Below are 23,559 nucleotides of genomic sequence, written 5' to 3'. Positions count from 1 at the left end.
CAACCATGAATACTTCAAAAAGGCTTCGACTGTTTTGACACCCTGAGTTAAATAGACCTATGGCTGTTCTGTTCAGCTAAGTGTAGGCTACTTAACATCTGCCATGGTGGTATTACAACAGAGCTTGAGACTATAATCCTATTAAATGAACATTGTACATACAAACATATACTACTATCTCCAAAAAAGATTGTCAACTGTTTGTTGTATCCATTTGGGAATCCTCTTACGCAAGCAGACTCATCAGAAATCACCACTGAAAAATATTTGACAAGAACAGCAGTTCATACCCAACCTCTCCTGTTTCTTTTTAAGACACCAACAGTCAAGGTTTGTCTGTAATCAGGAACGTGAAATACAGACACTTCCTGGACACGTTACGGCCAGTCAAACAGAACTCGGGTGACAAGGCAGGACATGATCTGAGCAAGCTACGCATGAAGAGGTCCACAGTTTTCAGCACTGGGGTGAAAGTGTGTCCTCAGGAGACGATGGCAGAGGTCATAGCCAGCCACCGGGCCTACTACAGGATGAGAGGTAAACGGTTACGGTTCTGGACTGTTGGGAAGCTTAGATGAAACACAAATGTGGTCTATTTTAATCTTAGAATTTAGTTTAGAACTTTTCTGAAAAATATACACAAGTGTCAGTGTTGTGCTGTCATGAACAGAACTAATGACAAAGAAAATTAGTACAAGAGTGTGAATGGTGTTCTTTCGTGCATGTGTGTGTGTGTGTGTGTGTGTGTGTGTGTGTGTGTGTGTGTGTGTGTGTGTGTGTGTGACAGAAATAAAATTAAATACATTTTAATTATTGCTGATGCCATTATCTACCAGAGTAGAAACAGTTAGCACTAGCAGTGCATATTTTGAGAAAGATCCAATGATGCATTTATAATTGGAGGACCAATAACAACCACAAAACTGATGAGAGATGTGGCTCACTGCACAGTTTGTCAGGAGGCAGTGTGGGAGGCGTTCCAGATCTTTCTGGACCGAGTGCCAGACACCGTAGAGTACCATCAGTGGGTGGAGGCCTGTCAACGGGACTCTCTCTGCGTAGATGGCCTGGCCAAAAACTTCAGCAGCAACCAGGAGCATCTTGACATGGTGGCAAAGGTGAGGGCCTTGGCTGACTGTGAGAAACACAAATGGTCACTGTGGCAGGATAATTGATTACGCCTAACAATGTTGTTTTATTCCCCACAGAGAGGGAATCCTACAGTGCTCCAACTGGGAAGGTAAAGAAAGCAACACATTTATTACAAAAATTGTCTTTTCCACTGATATACTTAAGTTATGCGTACTGAAATAGTGTTTCTACAGTACAATATCTTCGGATGAAGTTCTATGCGCATGCTAGTGAAATGTTCACATTACGTTCATAATAGTGCTTCATACATTTTAAAGAGTCCAATGTATGCAATTGTCATAATGTATATAAATATTTTCTTCTTCAAACCAGTGGTTTTGCTTTGGCAACACAGAACCCCGGTGGTGAGAAGTGTGAGTCATCAGCATTTTCTTTTTGTAGGGAACTGCTAAAATGAAAGAAAGAACTCTCCCTTTCCTCTGGCTTTAACATTACTGATGTGTGTTTCAATAATCCCTCACAGGTTCACAGACACCCGCCGAGCTGTTGATAATTGAATCTGAAGAGGTGAGGCTGATATTCGGAGTTTTATCTTACCAAATGCTCAAACTGCAGGGTGTAATAGTGGCACAGGACTTTTTATGTTTTTTTTTTATGTGATTCAACCTCTAACCCATTTGGAGTTTATGACAGAATACATCAAGTGAACATGGAATGAACAACAACAAAAATAAAGAAGATAATTTAAATGGAGAACTTTCCAGAAATGGGCCTACACTCCTGCCTATAGTTACTTCCTTAATGCTGATCACCTCTCCCATCACAGTTTCGGTTGCAGCCAGTTGGCCGATTTCCCTGTAATGTATTTACTGTGGCAGTTGAGGTTGTGTATAGCTCACCAGTCAGTGACCTACAGGCTGGCCATGCCAAGAGTGTGGGCAAGGCCAAAATGCTGTGTCACATTTCTGCTTATCTGTGATCCGTCTTTGCTGTCACTCTGTCTCTCAGAACACAGAAGCTCCGAACTTCATTCCAGAGGAACTGGACGAGGAGATAATAGTGGAGTTCAGCTTGACCATAGTGGAACCAGGCTATAGTGAGCTTCTGGCTGATCCTGACACCCCCCAGTACCACGACATAACACAGACTCTCTATGAGCAGGTGAGCTCATGCAATCTGTTGGGTTAAAGTTTGCATTTAAACATTCTTCTACCACCTAAGTAGCCTTTATTTTAGTGCACCTTTAAGGACAATACTGTAGGCCTGTGAGCTCTCAGTCTTTTTAATCTTTGTGTTTTATGGTAATCAAAATATCGTCCAACTATCACAATTAATTTTGCAAGCCTTGCGCTGTTGGCTAGATCTTTGGAGTTTAGCAAATCTTCCCCAATAAATGAGTGGGAGGAATTGCTATTAAGACTCTTGTAATAAGAGCTTTGACTGCACATGCATGGAATTGCTGAACTTGGGGTTCTAATTAGGCCTTTTGTAAAGGGTCAAAATATGATAAAGCCGACTTAAGTGTTGGGCAACTTCAAAAGCCTGCTGCCAATTTGTACAATGGGACTATGGCTATGCATGATAAAAAAATATTTCGTTGGAGGCATTGTTTTGTACAGAGGTCATGAGCATGCAAAGACCAGAGAAAAAAAAGAGAGCCTTTGTTTCACACCAGAATGCCATTTGGTAAATTGAAGCACTTTTGCAACAGTAACCTAAAGGATTTGTAAGTCAAGCGTTTTAATCAAGCAAGACTTTTAATTAATTACACAGGTTCCATAAGCTATGTTTTGTTTTGCTTCTTCTTCCATAGATGGTACACATCTTGGACAAACTTCCTGGATTTAAAGAGATTCGGATGTTGGGATTTCGGTGGGTTGTTCAACCTGTGGAAGTTCCTCTGATATTACCCTCCATTGAGCCAGCAAATTGTCTTTTCACACGGATAGCTTTCTTTTTAAACGAACAGATTGGTAGTGAAAGTGGTTTAAGAATGGATGCGCACAAATTGTATTCAAAGCGGTTCTCCTCAATTTAGAATTATTCGGACTGACAAATTGTCATACATCATAACCACATAGTATGAGGTTAATGAGGACATGTCCTTTCATTCCTTTCATGTTGTCGACGCTAGTAGATGCTAATTGAGCTCCCTTCTCCCCTGTTGCCCTGCTTTTGTTTGCCAGGCCTGAGGATGTCTCAGTGCATTATACTGTGGTCTTTGAGTCTAATGGCCATCCCACTGAGGCAGGCACAGAAGAGGCTGAGCCCCCCACCGAAATGGACTTGAGGGAACTCGTTGCCCAAGCCCTGAGTGCAGACACGTCACTTCCAGTGGACATCCATTCACTCAGTTTTGGCTCAGGTGAGGCTTTATTTTTTTTACAATACAGGAGCAGGCCTAGTGCTACATGTAAAATGAGCTAGCTGAACACACGCTCAATATCTGTTTCCAGACACCATGCCCACTCAGAGTGGGGAAGAGCAGGGGGCTGCCCCTGGCGGGGATGGAGTAGAGGAGACACCTCTGGTGGAGGCCACAGAGGAGGGGGCTGAGGAACCTCCTGCTATGACACCCATAGCTGTAACAGAAGGTAGAATTCTCATTTACATAAATGCGGCTAACGAGATGTATGAAACCTAGGATGTTGATTGAAACAAAGAAAAACATGTTAATTTTACTAAATGTAAAGGTAAGGTATTCAGCAGACACTTTTATCCAAAGTGACAAACGGTCAACCCAGGTGACACTAATTTAGCTGTTAACATTTGGATCAAGTAAAATAATTCAGTATGTGGATATACAGGGCATGATGATAATGAAGCTATTATTTAGTCTCATTATATAAATGTATATTTTAACTCTAATTTATGCATGACAGGTGAATAATTCCCTTCTCTGAAAATGCATCTGAGTCTTTTTTTTTTCTGGGCCGTGCATTGTGAGCAGTGTCTGATGCATTAATTTGTTTCCCAAGGATCTGATACAACACCTGAGGAAGATTTAATGGTAACAGCACCTATGGAGTTTGAAATAGCCCTTGAACCAGCAACCGTCCCGCCTCCAACAGCCACAAGTGAGGAAGCCATCATACCGGAAGAGAAAACTACTGAGGCCCATGAAACCACAGACATCCATGTTGTAGCGATCCCATCTGAATCCATAGAAACCATAGAGATACCTGCAGTAACTGAATCAGTACAACCAGTAGAGGCCCCTTCAGTACCAACTATTCTTGAGTCTGTAGGACCTGTAGAAGCTCCCTCAGTCCCTACCACACCCAGGCAGGACCTGCCCATGAACGTCCCTTCTGTTGAAACGACGATCCAACCAGTTGGACCAGTAGAAATTCCCCCTGAACCTGCTGTCTTAGAACCCGTAGAACCCATAGAGGTCCCTTCTGAGCCCGGCTCAACTGCTGACACTGGACCCTCAGCCATTCCTGAATCACTACAAGAGGAGGAGGGCCAGGAAGTCCCAGACCACGCCCAGGGCATGCAAGAGGATGTGGAACAGGTTGAGACTATAGACTTTGGCAGTGGGGATGCCCTCCAGACGAATGAGGCTGGTGACGCAACTGGGCCTCCACGACTCAGAATCCTGACCACGCCATCCATGGTGGCATCCAACCAGGCCAATGATCTGGTGGTGTTCTTTAGCTTAAGAGTGACTAACATGATTTTTTCTGATGACCTGTTCAACAAGAACTCTTCAGAGTACAAAACCCTGGAGAACATATTCCTTGAGCTGGTAGGTAAACATATTTATGTGCTTCCTTTCATTTGTGTGCATGCCTTTTTCTTCCTTTTGTATGCTTAGCTTCAGGCTCATGTGAAGGACAACAAGCCAAAGGAGCAACAAGTCATTGGACATGTTTGTCATAAGGGTTACGCTTTATTTTTTTAAGGGACCTTTGATATCTCTCCTGTGAGGATGAAATTCTGTGGTTCTTAATTCAAAGGTGCTTATGTCTAAAGTATTTATTTTTTTATCCTAAAATAAAATAAATCACCTGTAAGGTGCAAAGGTCTTATGTATAAACTGGATAATTATATGTAGTGTAATAAGTAAATGTAGACTCAAACAATATAACCTGTGAAACTGCTGGTTAAATTGTGTTTAACTAGAGACAGTTCCCCGACCCTGAGGAGACTCCAAATCCTGAAGCATCCACTAAATCGGAAACTGGAAGGACATTAGCCTCATTACCGGTATCTCCATACTGGCAAGATTTTTCCCGATCTCTCTAGAATCGGTTAATCTAGAGGCAACTAATTCATTAACAGTTTCTTCAGTAGTGGAAATAATTAACCATCATGTCAAATATTGTCCATGTCTATCCATACTAACCAGTAGTCCCTTCGCTGATATTACTTCCCACCCAATTCATTCATATCTACACCACAATTTCAGTTGCTCATTGTTACCTTTGCTGGGATGTCTATTGTGCCTTAATTTGCTTGTTCTTGTTACAGTGTACAGTGCATTCAGACCCCTTCACCTTTTCACATTTTGTTGTGTTGCAGCGTTATGCTAAAATCATTTCAATTAATTTCATTCATCAATCTACACTCATTACCCTATAATGACAAAGTGAAAAAGGATTTCAGAAACTTTGTAACTTAGTACATTTCTTAAAAAGGAAAAACTGCAAACATTGAATGTATTCAGACCCTTTACTCAGTACTTAGTCGAAGCACCTTTGGCAGCGATTATAGCCTTGAGTCTTTTTGGGTATGATGCGACAAGCCTTGCACACCTGGATTTGGGGATTTTCTGCCTTTCTTCTCTGCAGATCTTTTTAAGCGGTCAGGTTGGACAGCCATTTTCAGGTATCTGGAGAGATGTTTGACTGGGTTCAGGTCAGGGCTCTGGAGAGATGTTTGATTGGGTTCAGGTCAGGTCTCTGTCTGCACCACTCAAGGACATTCACAGAGTTGTTTCAAGGCCACTCCTCTGTTGCCTTGGCTGTGTACTTAGGCCCATTGTGAACCCTCTGCCCAGTCTAAGGTCCTGAGCACTTTAGATCAGGTTTTCATTAAGGATATCTCTTCTTTCCTCCATTCAGTTTTACATCAACCCTGACCAGTCACCCAGTCCCTGCCACTGAAAAAAAACAGCATTAATGCTGCCCCTACCATGCCTCAGTGGGGGGATGGTATTGGGCAGATGATGAGCGGTGCTTGGTTTCCTCCAGGCATGACGCTTAGAATGGACCAAACATTTTAAAATCTTGGATTCAACAGAACAGAGAATCTTGTTTCTCACAGTCTTAGAGTCCTTTAGGTGTTTTTATGTAAACTGCAAGTGGACTTTTCTTTGCCCTTCACTGAGGAGAGCTTCTGTCTGGCCACCCGGCCATAAAGCCCAGTGTGACCCAGTGGAGTGTTGCAGTGATGGTTGACTTTCTGGATGTTTCTGGAAGCCAGAGTGACCATCGGTTTTTGGTGACCGCTCTAAAATTTTACTTTGGGATATTGAATGTAGATTAAAAAGAATTTAAATGATTTTAGCATAAGGCTGCAACATAACAAAAAGTGAAAAAAGTCAAGGGGTCTACAGTATCTCTGCGATAGTGGTTTAGGAGGTAGAGGAGTTGTTCAGCAATTGGAAGGTTACTAGCTCGATCCTGACGCCTTCCCACCAAGTGTTGAAGTGTCCTTGAGCAAGACACTAAACCCCCCTGCTCCCACATGTGCAGGTTGGCACTTTAGATAGTAGCCTCTGTTGTTGATGTGTGAATGGGTAGATGTCTGGGGCATTAATCTGTGAAGCGCTTTGAGTGCTCTATGAGTAGAAAAGTGCTATATAAATGCAGTCCATTTTATCATTTGGATCACAGGTATGTAAGGGGTTGCAGTAGGCCTCCATGGGACTGATAACATATGAATGGCACAGTAGCTCATAATCTTTTGATATGAACCTCTTAGTCTTGACTGTGGAGATTGGAAGCCGCAAAGCCAAGGACTACTAATAGGCTCATTCCATTGTGTTGTTAGTCTGAAACTGCATCAAGCAGCCTCCGTTGTACAATGTCTCTTTTGTGAAGTGTTTGTCTGCATTGTATGGTTTTTCTATGGATTTCAATAAACCTCTGAACTTCCTGCTCAACAGTCGATGGTGCAATTAGTTCAGTCTCAGACTGTTTGGAAAGGCTGGAGATGGTGCGTCATAGATATTCTGAACGAATAACTCACTGAATCCCGTCTGCAAGCTTTGGGTACCTTGCTCTGTGGTGTGTGCAAACACAGAACAGTTTTCTATGCACGAGAGCTCTTCGAATTAGTGTGATGGAGAGGGTAAATAGCATCAGTAGTTTGATCGAGATATTAAGAGGATTAAGATGTAACGTGACAATGTGTTGTTCAGTGCCGTGAAGCTTTTCTGAATACTGTTGGGTTTCTATTCAACCAACTTAGAATGGAAGACTAAGGGTGGTCTAAATCAGGTGACGATGTACATGCTCTGCCTCGCTGCTGGGTGACTGACTAAGAGGCTTTAGGTAATGCTGGTTTGTACCGTGGATGTTTTACATGAACACTATGGCTGATTCCAATCAGCTTAGAGCCAGTGTGGTTGTGCACGTGCAAGAGACTGTACCTGTGTGTGTGTGAGTGTGAGTGTGAGTGTGAGTGTGAGTGTGAGTGTGTGTGTGTGTGTGTGTGTGTGTGTGTGTGTGTATGCTTGGGCGTTCAGACCTGTGTTTTGTCAGATATGTCTACAACGTATAATTCAGACTCTATATCCACATGCTGATGCAGTTTTTTGTTATTATAGAACTGCATGGGGAATTAACATTTGGTGCCACATCCCATTATTCATTAATTAATCCTAAAAGATATAATGATGAAAGTATCACTGAGACTTTGGAAAGATCAACATAAAGTACATATTGTGTTGACATTATAAACGGTATATTTTTTGTATTCACACTGGCATGAGTATAATTGTTGGTATGTGATCATTAGCATCTTAACTCATTAATAACACTGGCACACTTGTAGAAAACTTTCATTCATAATCATTCATAAGAAATCATGTCATAACTGACAGGTTGTTTGGAAGAGAACAGTCCTAAGGAACTAACCCACTAAATACAGGCTGATATATGGTCAATGACTTTTAGGAAATGTATTTTAGGGACATTGATTCTCCATTTCCAATTGTAAATGGTTGCGCAAACTAGAGATACAATTTCATAAATACAATGTTATCTGAAAATTTACACATTAACTACTAAATCTAAATGTCAGAGGTTCATCTCCATTGGTAAGTATTCAGTATAGAACACCTCAGTACCTCAGTAGATACCCATTAGCATAGTTTATCCATTGTCAAATGGGCTACTGAAACTGCATCAGGGGTATTTGTATGGGGCGCCGTTTGTAAAATGTTGCACGTTCGAAAATCCTGCTCAGTTTTGCTACATTTAGCATTTTCATATGGAACAAAAAGCACGACAATATTCGAATGTCACTTTTTCAAGCATTTAGAGAGAAATTCATGTAAATTCATGCGATAACTTTTCCAAGGATATTTTTTGGCAGTAACACAAAGTTGTTAAATAATATAAATATTTCATCTAAATGTTAATGTTAAATGTTAAATGTAAATATTAAATATAAATGTAAATGTTAAATGTAAATGTTAAATATAAACGTAAATGTTCGATGTTATATATAAATGTTAAATATAAGTGTTAAATGTAAATGTTAAATGTAAATACAAATATCAAATGCTAAATGTAAATGTTAAATGTAAATGTTAAATGTAAATGTAAATGTAAATGTTAAATGTAAATGTAAATGTTCAGTCTACATGTCAGACTTGACGACAGAACATTAGAATATTTACGGTAATTCATAGCTTTCAGTAACACTACCAGGGATACCTTGCGGCCAAAATGTGTCGACCAACAGTGGACATCGTCGAGCAGTGCAACCTACTCAATTACGATCGCCATCAAACACAGATCATACCACAATAGCCAGACAGAGATATCTAGAAAAAAATTACATTTTGGGAACCTGTGATCCCTTTACTGCACCCGCTGATATTTGTATTTCTGTAACGTCGTAGAAGTCCCTGCCTGAGCTCCAGTTTGGAGATATTTACATATATCTAATAGAAAATCCGTCCCCCTACACACCTCAAAAACTGAAAGCCTACCAAAAGCACAGATAGTAATTTAATTTTCAGAAGGGGATGGGTTAATAACGATGTCGTCTGGAAGGTGAAAACTAATAAACATCTTCATTATCAGAGCAAAGATGATTGCCATTTAATAGCTAGCTACCAGCTAGCGAGCTACATGCTGTTAGCTAGCCACCTTTAGCCTACCCAACACTGTTCTTTATCATTTTACACAATTTCCTGGTTAACACAAGTACAACCACCTGGTCTGGCGAATGACAACTGAAATTATCTTCCCAAGTATTTTCTACTGGCATTGTAGTATTACCAGTTGGATGACAAAATACAGTAGCCTAGCCTAGTTGCTTAGGTACTTGTCGCAATCTCAGAGCAGAAACCGGGTAATCCAATTTTAATCGTGTTGATGCTTTGTTTCTTGACTTTATTTCTTGATCTATTCCCGTTTTAGGTAGTTATTCTGATGAATGAGGCGACCAAAACAGGGTTAATGCTTTTATTGCAAGCTCCAAAAAGAAGGCTAGTTTACTGCCCGCCTGAGAAAAGTTGACCCAGAAGACGTCTACAATCAGCTGGAAACAGCCGGGCTTGTCTCCTCGCCGATTTGAACAGCCAACCGAGCAACAACTGTCTGGCATTTTACTACCTATGTCAGACAATTTTAAAGCGGATATATTAAATAATCTTGAATGAAAGATGGTCAGTTCCAGTATAAATTCCAGTGGTAGACAGCTGTGGAGTGTATTTTCTTGCCCGCAAGCTGGTAATTCTGACGTGACGTGAAAACTATGAAAGCCAATTACCGTAAATATTGTAAGGTTCAGTCTTCAAATCTGAAATGTAGACTGAACATTTAACATTTACATTTACATTTAACATTTACATTTACATTTACATTTAACATTTACATTTAACATTTACATTTAACATTTATATATAACATTGAACATTTACGTTTATATTTAACATTTACATTTACATTTATATTTAACATTTACATTTATATTTAACATTTACATTTAGATGAAACATTTATATTATTCAACAACTTTGTGTTACTGCCAAAAAATATCCTTGGAAAAGTTATCGCATGAATTTACATGAATTTCTCTCTAAATGCTTGAAAAAGTGACATTCGAATATTGTCGTGCTTTTTGTTCCTTATGAAAATGCTAAATGTAGCAAAACTGAGCAGGATTTTCGAACGTGCAACATTTTACAAACGGCGCCCCATATATTTGTGCATACGTATTTGGAAATTAAACTGAAGCAGTATAGATTGTGATACCAACAGTCGATAGCAACAAAGATTGCTTAATTATGCACCCATTATATTTCAAGCAAACATACAAATACTGGTGATTGGTATCAAAGGGTCACCCAGTCATACTTTGTGTTTATACAGCACAGTAATGTAGAGAAACTAAACAGACCCTAGGGCCTTGACATACCCCTCCTTTACCCCTGTCTCTACTGGTTTGTGTTGCAACCAATATAATTGGATATGGAGGTTTAAATGGCTTGGTGGTGACACAAAGTATTAATTTCCTCTTAACGTCTTAAAACAAGAGCAGGATGGTACTGTATCATCTGGGATTCCAATCCAGAGCCAGTAGATACACGTGTAATTTAGGACGGGTATGGCCAATGGGCCGTGACTGTTGTGTTGCGAAGTGCAAATAATGTGGTGACTTGTAACATTTCTGAGGCGTGTCTTGGTTCCTCTTTGTTGTGCTTGTGTGGCCTTAGGAGTGATGTTATGTGTGGCACCTACTCAAAATCTGGATTGCAATGGTGCAAGGTGTGCCCATCCAATTATTTCAGTCACTGGTTTGCTGGCTTATCCCTAACTGGGAGTCACAGTGTTCTTCGCGGGGGTGTATTATACCTATAGGGTCCTGGTGATCAGCCGAGAGGTGAGAAGTGCAGTTAAAGTGGCAGATCATCCTGTAATGCCGCTTATCTCTTCGTATACAGACATGGCCCTACTGCGCTAAGACATGCTAATCCTCTTATTCTCCGTGCTAAAAGTATAGCGCCCTTCTGATGTAAACAAAATGTCAAGCAAGTGTTGTGGCTACTGTATTGTATTAAGGGGTGTTATTTTTCTTGACATTTAAGAATGTTATTGAAAACGTGTTTTAAGCCGGAGCACTTGTTATAATACCTGTGCAAGATAGAAAGGGAAGTTGTTGGCTTGCAGGAACACGTTTTGTTTCATCTCCCAGAAACTGTTAAACCCTAATGTTGTTTTGGTAAACCCGCGCAAGACCCCACGTTAATTTAAGATGTTGACTTAGGATTGATTGACCTTTTAACGTAATCGTACTTGAAAAAAAGATTTTCGCACTCCAGACATTTGTTGGCGTGAGGCAGAGGGATGCCAAATCAATGTCTTTAAATCATTTGGCCTTGGGCTTTGAACAATTGACATTTTACATGAATTCAGGGTTCAACATATTAACTGAAAATGTGAGAGGCACCCACAAACATTGCAGCCTTGGGTTCCAGATTAATTGAAGTGTTTGGTGTTTCACCAGGTTGGTAAGGTGATCATTTTCAGACATTGCTTTGCTCCCAGGTCTCGGCAAGGTCAAACCTATGATTTTGAGGACACCTGATTCAAAACTGAGTTTGAGATTCAATCAATAAAACGAAATGGTTCACTTCCTGCCACCTAGTGTCTAATGAAATCACCTATCCAGCCTGTAGGCCTATGTGTTTCTATGCCTTTAACTTCCACTAACCATTTACTAGTACTAACCTATGAATGGAAAAAGAGTCAATAGTGAAACATCCTTAACATCTCTGACATTGTAGACTGTTGTGCCGTACAAACGAAATGTCAACACAATCATCCTCTCCGCCTATCGTTTTTAATCTGCTTTAATGATAACTAATAGACACTTTGCTTTGAACCCTTGGTAGATTTCCCTTTTTTGATACAAATTGTTCTTTTGAAGATCTGAAAGCCTGGGCGAGAGAGGATGATTCAACACTTTGACATACGGTGCGACTGTACTAACTAATTTCCTTCCCTTCCTCTCCTGTTTTTGTCTACAGCTTCTGCCATATCTGCAATCAAATATGACAGGATTCAAAGAGCTTGAGATTCTCAACTTCAGGAATGGTAGCGTGGTGGTGAATAGCAAGATGAAATTAGAGAAGCCTGTTCCCTATAACCTCACTGAGTCCGTGACCTGCGTGCTGGAAGAGTTCTGCAATGCCGCGTCCAAACGTCTCGACCTAGACATTGACAGCGACTCCCTGGATGTCAAAGCTGGTAAGGGGGGGAATAGTTATCTGTGGAGTTAGATTTGTTTCATAATTCACAAACAAACGAAACGCGATTCAAACAAACGAAACGCAAGTCACAAACAAACGAAACGCGATTCAAACAAACGAAACGCGATTCACAAATGTATTTCATGATTCACAAATAAATGACCCCATGACATTTGTTTGCAACCTGACGAACACGAGTTACAAATCCCTGCATTCGTCTGTGTGGATTTTTGGAACTTTCCTAACGCGTTTAGATTCACAAATGCATTTTTTCTAAAAGATATTCTCTGCAGCCTATCAGATCTCTTCCAATTTTAGCCAATCACATTATTGTGTCTATGTGGACTACAAACCACCCGTCATAGTTATGGACATTGTCCGAGATCACGAGCAATGTCATCTGTTAGCTGCCCACTAAATGTTAGCGAAATATAGCTTGTTAATCTTATTAAACCGATTATCATACATGGTTGAATATTCTTGAGAATGGCAGGATCCATGTTTAGTCATTTTAAGTGTTTCCTAGGCTAACGTTTATCAAGCTAGGCCTGGCTAACATGGATAGAGCTACGCTCGCTGCATATGTTTGCTCTCTAGCCACATCTTACATGGTTAAATTGTGTGGCATGTCAAACTAATAAAATTGTGTGGCAGTAGCTTGGTAGTTAAGCATTGGTAGCTAGAAATTGGTCATTTCATGCCCAATGTAAATTATAGCAGACATCTGAATGCTGGGATGGTCCATTCATTCGAATTTAGGCTAATATTCCGTAGAATTCTGAAGCACCTTATGTGTGTCTGTGCACTGTGTATTTATTACCTTCTCATAGCCTGTCTCACCCTAGTATTGTCGGTATTAGGTATGGTAGGGGCCATAGTTACAGCCCTAACTTTGCTCTGCTCTCTGGCATTGGGGAAATATTCCTAGCTAGGGCTTGCACAAGAACATGTGCTGCTGCCTCCACTTGACTTGACAGCTCCTGCTTTGAAAAAAAAAAATCGCTTTAATGATCTGTTCACTAAAGTCCCATGTAAGATGTTACCTGGCTAGAGAGCAAACTAATTCAGCAAGCGTAGCTCAATCCATGTTAGCAAGGCCAATGTTATGGTAGACATTGACTAGCTAGCTTGCTAAACGTTAGCCTAGGGAACACTTAAAATGACTAATCATGGATCCTGCCATTCTCAAGAATATTCAACCACGTATGATAATGGGTTGAATAAGATTAACAAGCTATATTTCACTAACATTTGGTGAGCAGCTACCAGATGACATTGCTCGTGATCTCGGACAATGTCCATAACCATGACGGGTGGTTTGTAGTCCACATAGACACAATAATGTGATTGGCTAAAATTGGAAGAGATCTGATAGGCTGCAGAGAATATCTTTTAGAAAAAATGCATTTGTGAATCTAAACGCCTTAGGAAAGTTCCAAAAATCCACACAGAAGAATGCAGGGATTTGTAACTCGTGTTCGTCAGGTTGCAAACAAATGTCATGGGGTCATTTATTTGTGAATTACAAAATACATTTGTGAATCATGAAATACATTTGTGAATGGCGTTTCGTTTGTTTGTGAATCACAAATCACATTTGTGAATCGTGTTTCGTTCGTTTGAATCGCGTTTCGTTTGTTCGTGACTCGCGTTTCGTTTGTTTGAATCGCGTTTCGTTTGTTTGTGAATTATGAAACAAATCTAACTCCATACATCCATAGTCCCAACTTTTCATACCTAATGAAACCCAGTTGAAAACAGTATGTCATAAACACTAACCTCCTGCCGTCTCCTGCCATTCAGCCGATCACGCCGAGCCGTGTAAGTTTATGGCCTGCAACGAGTTCTCCCGCTGTGTGGTGAACGCGTGGTCCAGGGAGGCGGAGTGCCTGTGCGACCCGGGCTACAGCATGGTGGACGGCCTGCCCTGCCAGAGCATATGCGCTCTGCAGCCTGACTACTGCCAGAACGATGGCCAGTGCGAGATCATCCCTGGGCATGGCGCCACCTGCAGGTACCCTCGAGCTGCCCCGCCCCAAGCTGTGACCTCTGGTTACATTTCTTTTTTTAACAAAGTTATCTCCTTTGTATTTGTTTGTATATCCCTGTGCCTCTTTGATTGTCTGAATGTTAAGTTAATGTGTTAGTACCTTTGGTTGTTTTTGTTTTCCCTGAACTGATGATTTGAAGAGGAGCCAATGGTGCCTGGATGAGTTAACGTGAATGAAGTGAAGTTAAACAGTAATTCAGACCAAGGCACACTTACTGTAGGAGGGCGTGTGGCTCTTCCACAGTTGTCCTTTAACCCTCCCTGTGTTCTCTTAACCGTTCTAGATGTCCGGTAGGCAAATTCTGGCACTATCACGGAGAGCGCTGTACAGAGGCGGTGTCTCTACCCATAGACCCATTCCTGCTGGTAGCCTGTCTGGTGGGTGGCCTCGTGCTGGTTTGTGCGGTGATAGGCCTGTTGCTACTCATAAACAAGAAATGTATACGGACCAGAAAGACGGTGACTTTGGTGTAAGCAGGCCTCTTTCTTTTGCTTATGTTTTTTTTAGAGAATGCCTACGTAGAGTAGGTGTTGCTATACACTATGCTGTGTTTTTGTTTCATTTTCAGTGTGGGGTGGTTTTAAAATCTCATCTTGTTTATGTTGTAGGCATACTCAAAATGTATCTCCATATGAGAACTCAATGAGAGTTAATCCAGTGTTTCAGAGTGATGATGCTGTTGTAACCCAAGTGGCTAGAATACGCTACCCTTTGGGTTCGGAAGCGGGTTCTTCCCAAGTCCCTGAACAAGCAACCTTTCACTCAGTTGAAAACATACACGTTAGCATTGAGGTAAAGAGCAAAGCTTATATATCATACCCTCTTGCTCGAACCCTCCACAATCATTTTAGCTGCATGGCTAGGTTTGCACTAACAAGCATACTAACATTCTTCTTGGTCTATGATGAATTTCTGCCACACAGTGTCTTTTAATGCATTAAAAATTAACTAAATAGCTTCACACAAAATCTGATTTTTTAAATCCAAGAACCAAAAAGATATAAAACCTAAAAACTCAATAAATTATTCCCCAACAGCATTTATACCTTGTATGCACCAGCTTACATCAACTCTTCCAAATAAATAGTTTTCTGTCTCTTCTGTGCAAAATAGATGAGTGCTAGAAACAAATAATCCATGCAGCAGTACCTTTCACAGTATTTATGGATTTTTTGGATCTCCATTAATTAAATATCTGACTGTCATTGACAATCAAGTCAAATAAATCTTCGGTGAGAGTTTTTCTGGGGGGCCTTCTACATCCTAATTTCAGTATTACTTATATTGAGAGCCAGAGGTTCATCTCAGGCTCATATCATAGCAGTGTCAGAGTGTTCTGACACGGTAAACAAGGCCTTTGAGTTCAGACATTTAACACTTTGAGGAGTGACTTGAATTTTTTAAGTATTCCAGAATTATACTGTATTGATATATAATGTATATTTACTGCCATTCATAACGGTTGTTTGAGTTCATTATTATATTTTCAAATGGAACCTTCAGTTGGCAACATTCTAATAACATAGTTGTGATCGTACTGCCCAAAAGGTTTTAAAAAGGTTTCAGACGTAGAGATGTCTTCCCAACAAAGGAAGCTTGAATGAGATCCGTATGGCTCTGCATGGATTGACCTAGAGCTGTAGCTCGTGTGTGTAGTAGTGAGCCTGAACATTCAGCACCATCCTTCTTTGCACCAAACCTAAACATGCCTCTGCCTGCAGTTAGCATAGCTGCAAAGCCAGCATCAGCTTGCTTCTGCCTTCAGCCCCTTCAACCTGCCGTAGTCGCTCCGCTTGCTGCTTAAAAGACTGAGTTCTGCAATGTAATGCGGATGTGCTGATCTCCGTTCCTTTTGCAGATCCCCAGACAGCTCTACACCACAAGATCAGACAAGCTAGTTTCAGACATCGTAGATTTCCATCAGTGCATACCACATAATGAGGTAAGGCCATGGTGACATGCACCTCTTAAGGGACATCATATTTGTATGACAGGAAAAAAAGATAATTAAAAGTGTGATACCCACTGATGTCTGCTGCAGTGAGTAAAAGAACGAGTATGTTCAAGATAAATCGTGAAATTGTCTGTGCACCCCACGCACATAGCACCGGAACGATGTGTTCTTTTTCTTTATCGCTTCCTTCATCCATCATGATGCCCTCAAGAGGTCACAGTTGTTAAATGCCAAAAGATGGACAGGCAACATTAGAAAGGGTTAAAGCAGCTTTCCAGGTTCACTTGTGATACAACCACAAACATTCTATATTAAATGCTTCCAAATACAGTACGTCAGGACTTCAGTTCTTTGCAAAAGTGAAGATCCGGCTGGTTAATGACTGTTATGTCTATTATTAAATATAGAATTCTTTGTAGATGTGAAAGACTCTGGGCTAAGGTAAGAGGGGTAAAATCTAACCTAGTTATGCCCTTTATGCTACATGAAGTGCCTATTTTACATTTTAAACAAAGTTTAAACATCAAGCATTTCCAAATTATATCAGTTAAATAGTACTTTAGGAGGCCATTTCCCACCGGTGGGAAAATAGTTTTTTGTTCTTGCTGTCAATATGCCTTTGAAGCTCTGCGAGTTTTTGTCCTAGAATCATAAAAAGAACACCCCCAGACACCTTTAATCTTTTACATATATGCCACTTGTGCATGATAGTTTTTAGTTAGGGAAAATATACAAAAACACCAAGGCATGTGAGTCTTCCTAAAAAAGTCAAACAGGCCTCGGCCTCCTACATTATGTATTGATTAAAACACTTACAAAACCTGTAATTCCCCATACTAATTATGACTAAATTACCCGACATTCTGACCTTAAAAACTACCATGGACATTTTCTCCCCCCTCTCTCTCTTGTTATCCAGTCAACCTTTCAGTGAATGCTTAACACATTTAATGATATAATGTGTAATAGGCTCAGCCGGACCTCTGCCATGCCTGTACCAACTTAATGCATATAACAGCTAAATAATAGCTAAAGACTGTACATAAACCCCAACAACTCTCTATTTGCTTTTTCTAATTGTGTTTCCATCTCTGCCTTGCTCCCTGCGCAGACATGGAGGCTACCCAGCGAGTATCGGCCATCTTGTCGCCTTCTTAGGGGAGCCGACAGCGAGGGCTTTGAGGTGACTGTATTATGATGGTGGACCTGATTGACAGCGCAATACAGGAACCAAAGGTCTGTGCTGCTCCTCACTGTGTTTGGACCCAGCTGGACCTCTTTGGCTGAGGGGGAAACAGAAGTCAAGGGACAGGACTGGCTGAGAATGGAGATCTCGCATCAGTAACCCAGTATTTGAACTAAGAAGAGAATGCCCTTCTAATCTTAATTATGTACTGTACACTGGTCTGAAACATTGTTTCATTGCGTTCACATACTGTATGTGTTACTGGAGACTAGGAATGTTGTGTCAAATACCCTTGTCAAAAAGGTTGTTTCTCTTCCCTCACAATGAGGTTTTATACACGTCGGATACACTTGCTGGTATCGTGACTGGAGACAAGAAGATGTCTAGCTATCTAACCTTCAGTCTCCCAAAAATAAGCTGAATGTACAATAAGCCGCTTGTTATTTTTCTTACTTGCTATTTACATAAATACGGTCTTAAATGTACCTTAATAAATGCCCATGTATTAAATACCCCAATATAAATGCATATATCATACTATTTAATGCCATGATAATAGTCCACTCTTCTCTCTTGCTCCTCCCAATCATGTGTGGTGATCATATCAAAACACATTTGAAATGTGTGACGGGGTGGTATTAATGATTTTATACTTTTTTTCATGTGACAATAAAATAAGTCTTTTTTTTATCAAAGGCTGATATTTTTTATAACATTGCACTCCTGAAGGACATGATAACTAGCCTTTTTTTGGTGTTCTCTCTTTGTTGTTTAGTTACATCGAAGGTTCATTGATTCCACTTCCAAAATGACCTTTATAGAAGGTATACATCATGTTTGTTTCTGTGTAGCCTCTGGAAGCCATTGGATTCACCTGTTCAGCTCTAGCAGTTAATGTCACAGCTGTCTGGCCTCTTGACAGTGAATGGTATGGCCTGGCTAATATATAGCTACTATCGAGAACAGTCAACCCAGCTCTTTAAGGTCCACTGCTCGCTAACCAATGCCACAAGGTCACAGCTGGGAAGAAGAACAAAATTAGAAATGCAGAATAAGAAGTTGGGAGAAATTATGTTTATTACGATAGCACAGTGCTGCCAACAAATGGACACTTCTGAAATGCAATGACCCTCTGCAACCCTACCAATCACAAGCAAGCAGTCATCTTCAGAGTCCTGGATACAGCAGCAAGGTTGCTTTGCACTGCGTCGCTATCGGATCCAAATACATTTACATAATGAAATAGTGTTCGTGACACAAAAGAGAGATCAAGTATCATAAATAAACAGCACTGGAGTACAAACAGACCTGAAGAACAACTCTGCACCGTATCTTAAATGACCTCCAACCATCTTCCAGACTCATGTTAGTCAAATGATGTTATACATTTCAGATTTCCATCCCTGTTTACGACACAGAGCTCATTTGTTTCCACGCCGGAGCACATGATTAGACATCAGTATCATGGCTTGGAACATTCCACTGTATTACCCTTTCATAATCTAATATATTCTGCCTACTTTATAGCATTCATAGCACAGCAAAAAAGCAATCTGCCCTCGTCAAAAGGTTACAATTGTGTTAAAAACTGCACTTGTGCCTAATCTACTATTCTACCCTATGACTTCTCAGCAAAATGGTCAGCGGCTCATATAAATATTCATATGGGTTTTAAAATAACTTGATTTGCAAAGCGCCTAACCGCATCAGAAAAGCGTATTCTTTCCCGCTCATAACAAGGGTGCTTGACGTTTTGTGCATCGACAAATAACTAGAGAAGCCATCGGAGACCTAGCACACAGCACAGACCTCACAGCTAATCATTCACCAGGGCGCCTGACTCACCACCGCATTTACTGGGAGGAAATATTCCCGCTTTCATCAATTGAGTTGTTTTTTTATTTGCAAAGTACAAAATCGTGGGGAGAATAAAACGAAGGAAATGAATTATGGATACCTGTAGTCTACTGAACCTGCTAGACCAATACAACACCAAGAATAGAACGTTTGTAAGACTGTGAAGGCAGTTATATTGCTACAGTATATCAAGCATTCCAGTCTGATATACAGGGTGTTTTTGCCCTGCACATCACCGTGGTAATATACTGTAAGGTCATGAAACACACTCTGACTTCAGTGAGTGTGTGGATGCATAGTGCCTGTGAAGTAAACTTTATCTTATCTTTCAAGTGAACTACAGGTGAGGTTCTGGCTCCAATTTTTTTTTCTTCGAAAACAATGTACATTATTACCTGAAAAAAAGAATGAATTGCACTGATTGTCAACAAACAACCAAAGGGAATGAGTAGAAACCTGTGAGTCAGCATTAACGTGTGAAGCCCTTAGGACAGACACTTAAAGGAGTGTTTGAAGGACTTAAAACTGATAGATCGAGTCACAATTAAAAGCACAGAGTCATTCAACAGCTGGTCCCACAAAATTAACCTTGACACATTAACAACCATTAACAGAGTTAAGACAGAGTTAAGATCACATAATAACATAAGGAACAGGTACACCACCATTACAATAAGGCCCCAATTTTTGTATCATGAATTCAAGCATAAATCATATTTGCATGGGAAAAAAAAAACAATACAAATCAGAAATTGTCATCTATAAAGTCTCACAGCAAAATCGTACAAACAGACAAACAGAAATGACCAAAAGAAAATCAAGAAAAGTACTCTTTAAATATGACAAAAAAACAACTGAGTAGTTTAGGGTTTTCTGCTGGATACCCAGCGTGAGATGAAGTAAAGGCCTAACTACCCTTGTGTGTATGTGTATGTGTTCCCTTTGCGCTCTCTATAGCACAAGATTAGCCAAAGCGCCCAGAACTGGAGCCTGACAGGAGTGTGCAGTATTCACGAGGCTTCCTCACTTGAGGAGATTCTGAAGCATGGCCGTGGCGTAGGTGGGCCGCGCCTGCTTGCTCTCGATGGCGCTGCGCAGGTACTGGATGCCGCCGCAGCGCTCCCAGATCTCCTCAAACTGCCGGGGCAGGATCTCGGCACCCCGCTTCCGGGTCAGGCCCGTCTCCTCCAGACTGAGCTCACACATCTCCATGTCATCCTTCCCTAAAAGAAAACAAAAACATACATACCGGGGTCAACAAGTCACCGTGGCTCTTTAGCCGATACTAAGGCATACTGTTCACACATAAAATAACCTTTGAACCCTTCCGAAAAAGACATGGATGTGAATTTCATGAATGTTTCACACATGGAGGGCCATCCTCTAATATTCATAAAAGAAAAAATCTCCTTTGTTTCTAAAATAACAGCTCAAAGGCAAGGACATGTGCTAGTGTTGCTAACGCTTAATTTGCTAAAACTGGTGTGAATGTGTGAGTTCTTGCACCTGCCACCAGCAGGATGGGTTGCTTGTCCGGGTGGAGCTCCATCTGTCGGGCAATCCACGGCCCATCGAAGTGGGCGTACCACCAGCCCTTCTTCTTGTTCTGTGGGTCCTTGTACTGGTCAGCCGGCCGGATGAAGGGGATGCGGAAGTAGCGCTGCTGGCGGTTCATGGCGGTCTCCTGCTGCCGGGCCTGGACGGGCGGCGCCGGGTTCTGCTCGGCTGTGGAGTCCAAAAGAGTTGTTGTGTTAGTCTGGGCATCTGCACTTAGCTATTTCATCGATTTTGTAAAGCGAAAAAGCATTCTGAAAATGAGAAAATCTACAAAAACCAGTCAAAAACAGGCCTTAGGGTCTGAACTCACAACAAAGGACTTGTATTGTATACTGTGGCAGAAGACCCCACACATCTGGGTACTGCCACCTGCCACAGAACTTTCCCCTGAGTGTCCAGCAACTGAGTACGTGGACAGCAAATGTGCTCTTCATTAGAATATACAGCCTCAGGAAAACAGAGCAGAGCCGAGAGGAGAGATAACAGACAAGGTATGCGGAATTTGGCATTCTCACTGCTAATTGCGTAAATAAGCATCGAACAGGATGCTCTTATGACATACGATGACACTTTTGCCTTTGCAAACATAGCTCACATATTCAATTCTGCCAGGAATTCTGTGTAAGTAGTCACTTTGCTCTATGCTTTGCTCTGCAGATAAATCACCTGCCATTTGACTCCTTTTAGGAGTGACTTTATTGTTAGTCACAGTGTGTCTTTTTCATGTGTTAAGATGAAAGTGCGTGAAGTTGAGACCAATCAGTCCTATGCAATGATGCTATAAAACAACACTTCTTTTAATATTGTTATGGTGTCTGTCACTAATTGGGCTATCTCTCCTGGGTTACATACTTGTGTTGACGTGACTCTGAATATGACTGGCAAGACTGTCATAATAGAACACTACTGGGAGCCTTAAGCAAGTGTGGCAGTATTTTTGCTTTGAAATAAAATCAGGTCTATGGTATAATAACACACGAGAGGTGTCATCAACAAAACACATGGGTATAAAAAAGTATGTCGGTTAAGCAGGGACTCAACTTCAGCTTAATGTCGCCTTATACTGAAGAGTCCCACTATCTTTGCCAAAGCGAGGCCTCATTATTGTCAGTCTGTACGCCAAGGAGTTTCAGGCACACAAACTAACACAGTAACAGTAACAGCGGAGTCACGGTAGGATTCCGAATGCTACCAAAGCACGCTCAAGAAAAGGGAAGGATATGCAAGCGACACGGAGTGTTACCACAAAGAACAGCGTGGGGATAAAACTCCCTTTGTTCTTCCCATGGAGATGCACGAAAAAGAAACAACACAAAAGAGAAAACTTTCCATCTAAATCAAAGGGACGGAGTGGCTTTGGACCGCAAAAACAATGCGGCTCTGGCTCCGGCCCCCAGACACCGCGGTGCTCGCAGGCATCGGAAAAGCAAAACGCACCCCCTGAGGCGCCGGCGCGTAGGCCGAGTGCAGCACCAAACAACCTGGATGCACAGAGAGAGAGAGAGAGAGAGAGAGAGAGAGAGGGAACAAACAAACCAGCGCACACAGACAGAGGCAGGGAGCGGAGAGAGAGCAATTAGGGTGCCAAGTGCCCGTGCCAGGCTCGCCTCAGTGCCCGCAACAAACAGGAAGCTTCATCATTAACAAACAGCGGGCGTCGGCAACATAGGTGAACAACGCTGTGGCTGTGTTTACATCTCCCTTTCTCAAACATCCAGAATAGCACCTGAGCTTTTTCTGCACGGAGAGTTAAGAGCGACTGAAATCTTTATCTCCTTAAATTCTCCAACAGATTACGGCAAGCTTGCTGGAGGCCCGTGGAGATTTCTTTGTTCGAAATGGGGTTCAATTTCAAAGGGAAGCCATGCGGTGAGCGAAGTAATTGTCTGTGTGTGGATGAGGACAGAGGAGCACACACCCCTAAGCTGTGGTGCAGTGCTGCTGCTGCTGCTGGTTCTGCCTACCGTAGTCGGTGACTGACTTAGGGGCCCGCTGTTCGGTGTCGGTGTCGCGTTTCTTGTTCTTTGACTTCCAGGCGTGGTACACCTTCAGGCGGCGGTGAAACTCCTCTCTGCAGGCGGCAAGCAGCTCGATGTCTACATGTGAAGAATCACCACAATTTAATACTAAGGCCCGGGAGCCATTCAAACACATGCATTTTTAATACACACAACTCCACAAAAGTACATAAAATGCAGTAAAAATGTCAGTGCAAGAGAGAAATACATTGATTTAATTAAAATGGTTCAAAGACTGCATCGTCAGAGCAATCCTTCAAGGTCAATCACAAAACTGTCTCGGCCAGGGAAAATAACGAGGCTTGTTCAGTGAAATTTCAATTTCTGCTAGTCTTTATAGCATGATTATAAACTCTGACAATCTTTAAAGCAAGATATAAGGTCATGCCATTTTAAAGCTCCAAATC

General features: G+C 41.3%; 2 protein-coding genes across 7 annotated transcripts in view; one reads left to right on the top strand and one right to left on the bottom strand.

Moving 5' to 3' along the window:
* Positions 1–401: 401 nt before the first annotated feature.
* Positions 402–18,415, top strand: impg1b (interphotoreceptor matrix proteoglycan 1b; the record flags this gene model as incomplete). Its single annotated transcript, XM_031580936.1, has 17 exons — positions 402–537; positions 952–1,118; positions 1,209–1,240; positions 1,465–1,505; positions 1,616–1,659; positions 2,101–2,253; positions 2,906–2,964; positions 3,279–3,457; positions 3,549–3,686; positions 4,071–4,843; positions 5,221–5,304; positions 12,308–12,527; positions 14,333–14,543; positions 14,864–15,049; positions 15,189–15,372; positions 16,439–16,522; positions 17,646–18,415. Coding segments are annotated over 17 exons (2,778 nt in total), but the record flags the coding sequence as incomplete, so codon positions are not given.
* Positions 18,416–18,779: 364 nt separating this feature from the next.
* myo6b (myosin VIb) overlaps positions 18,780–23,559 on the bottom strand; it is a 36,026-nt gene continuing 31,246 nt past the window's right edge. For all 6 annotated transcript variants that reach the window (XM_031580995.2, XM_031580998.2, XM_031580997.2 and 3 more), the window contains 3 exons: positions 23,099–23,230; positions 21,084–21,302; positions 18,780–20,800 (listed from right to left, as the gene is read on the bottom strand). In XM_031580995.2, coding sequence (XP_031436855.1) covers positions 20,601–20,800; positions 21,084–21,302; positions 23,099–23,230 — 551 coding nt within the window. In that variant the 3' untranslated portion in view covers positions 18,780–20,600. The remainder of the gene's footprint in view (positions 20,801–21,083; positions 21,303–23,098; positions 23,231–23,559) is intronic.

The sequence above is a fragment of the Clupea harengus genome, chromosome 14, assembly GCF_900700415.2.
Source record: "Clupea harengus chromosome 14, Ch_v2.0.2, whole genome shotgun sequence".
In the NCBI taxonomy this organism is placed as follows: domain Eukaryota; kingdom Metazoa; phylum Chordata; class Actinopteri; order Clupeiformes; family Clupeidae; genus Clupea; species Clupea harengus.
This window is presented reverse-complemented; position numbering and strand designations above follow the sequence as displayed.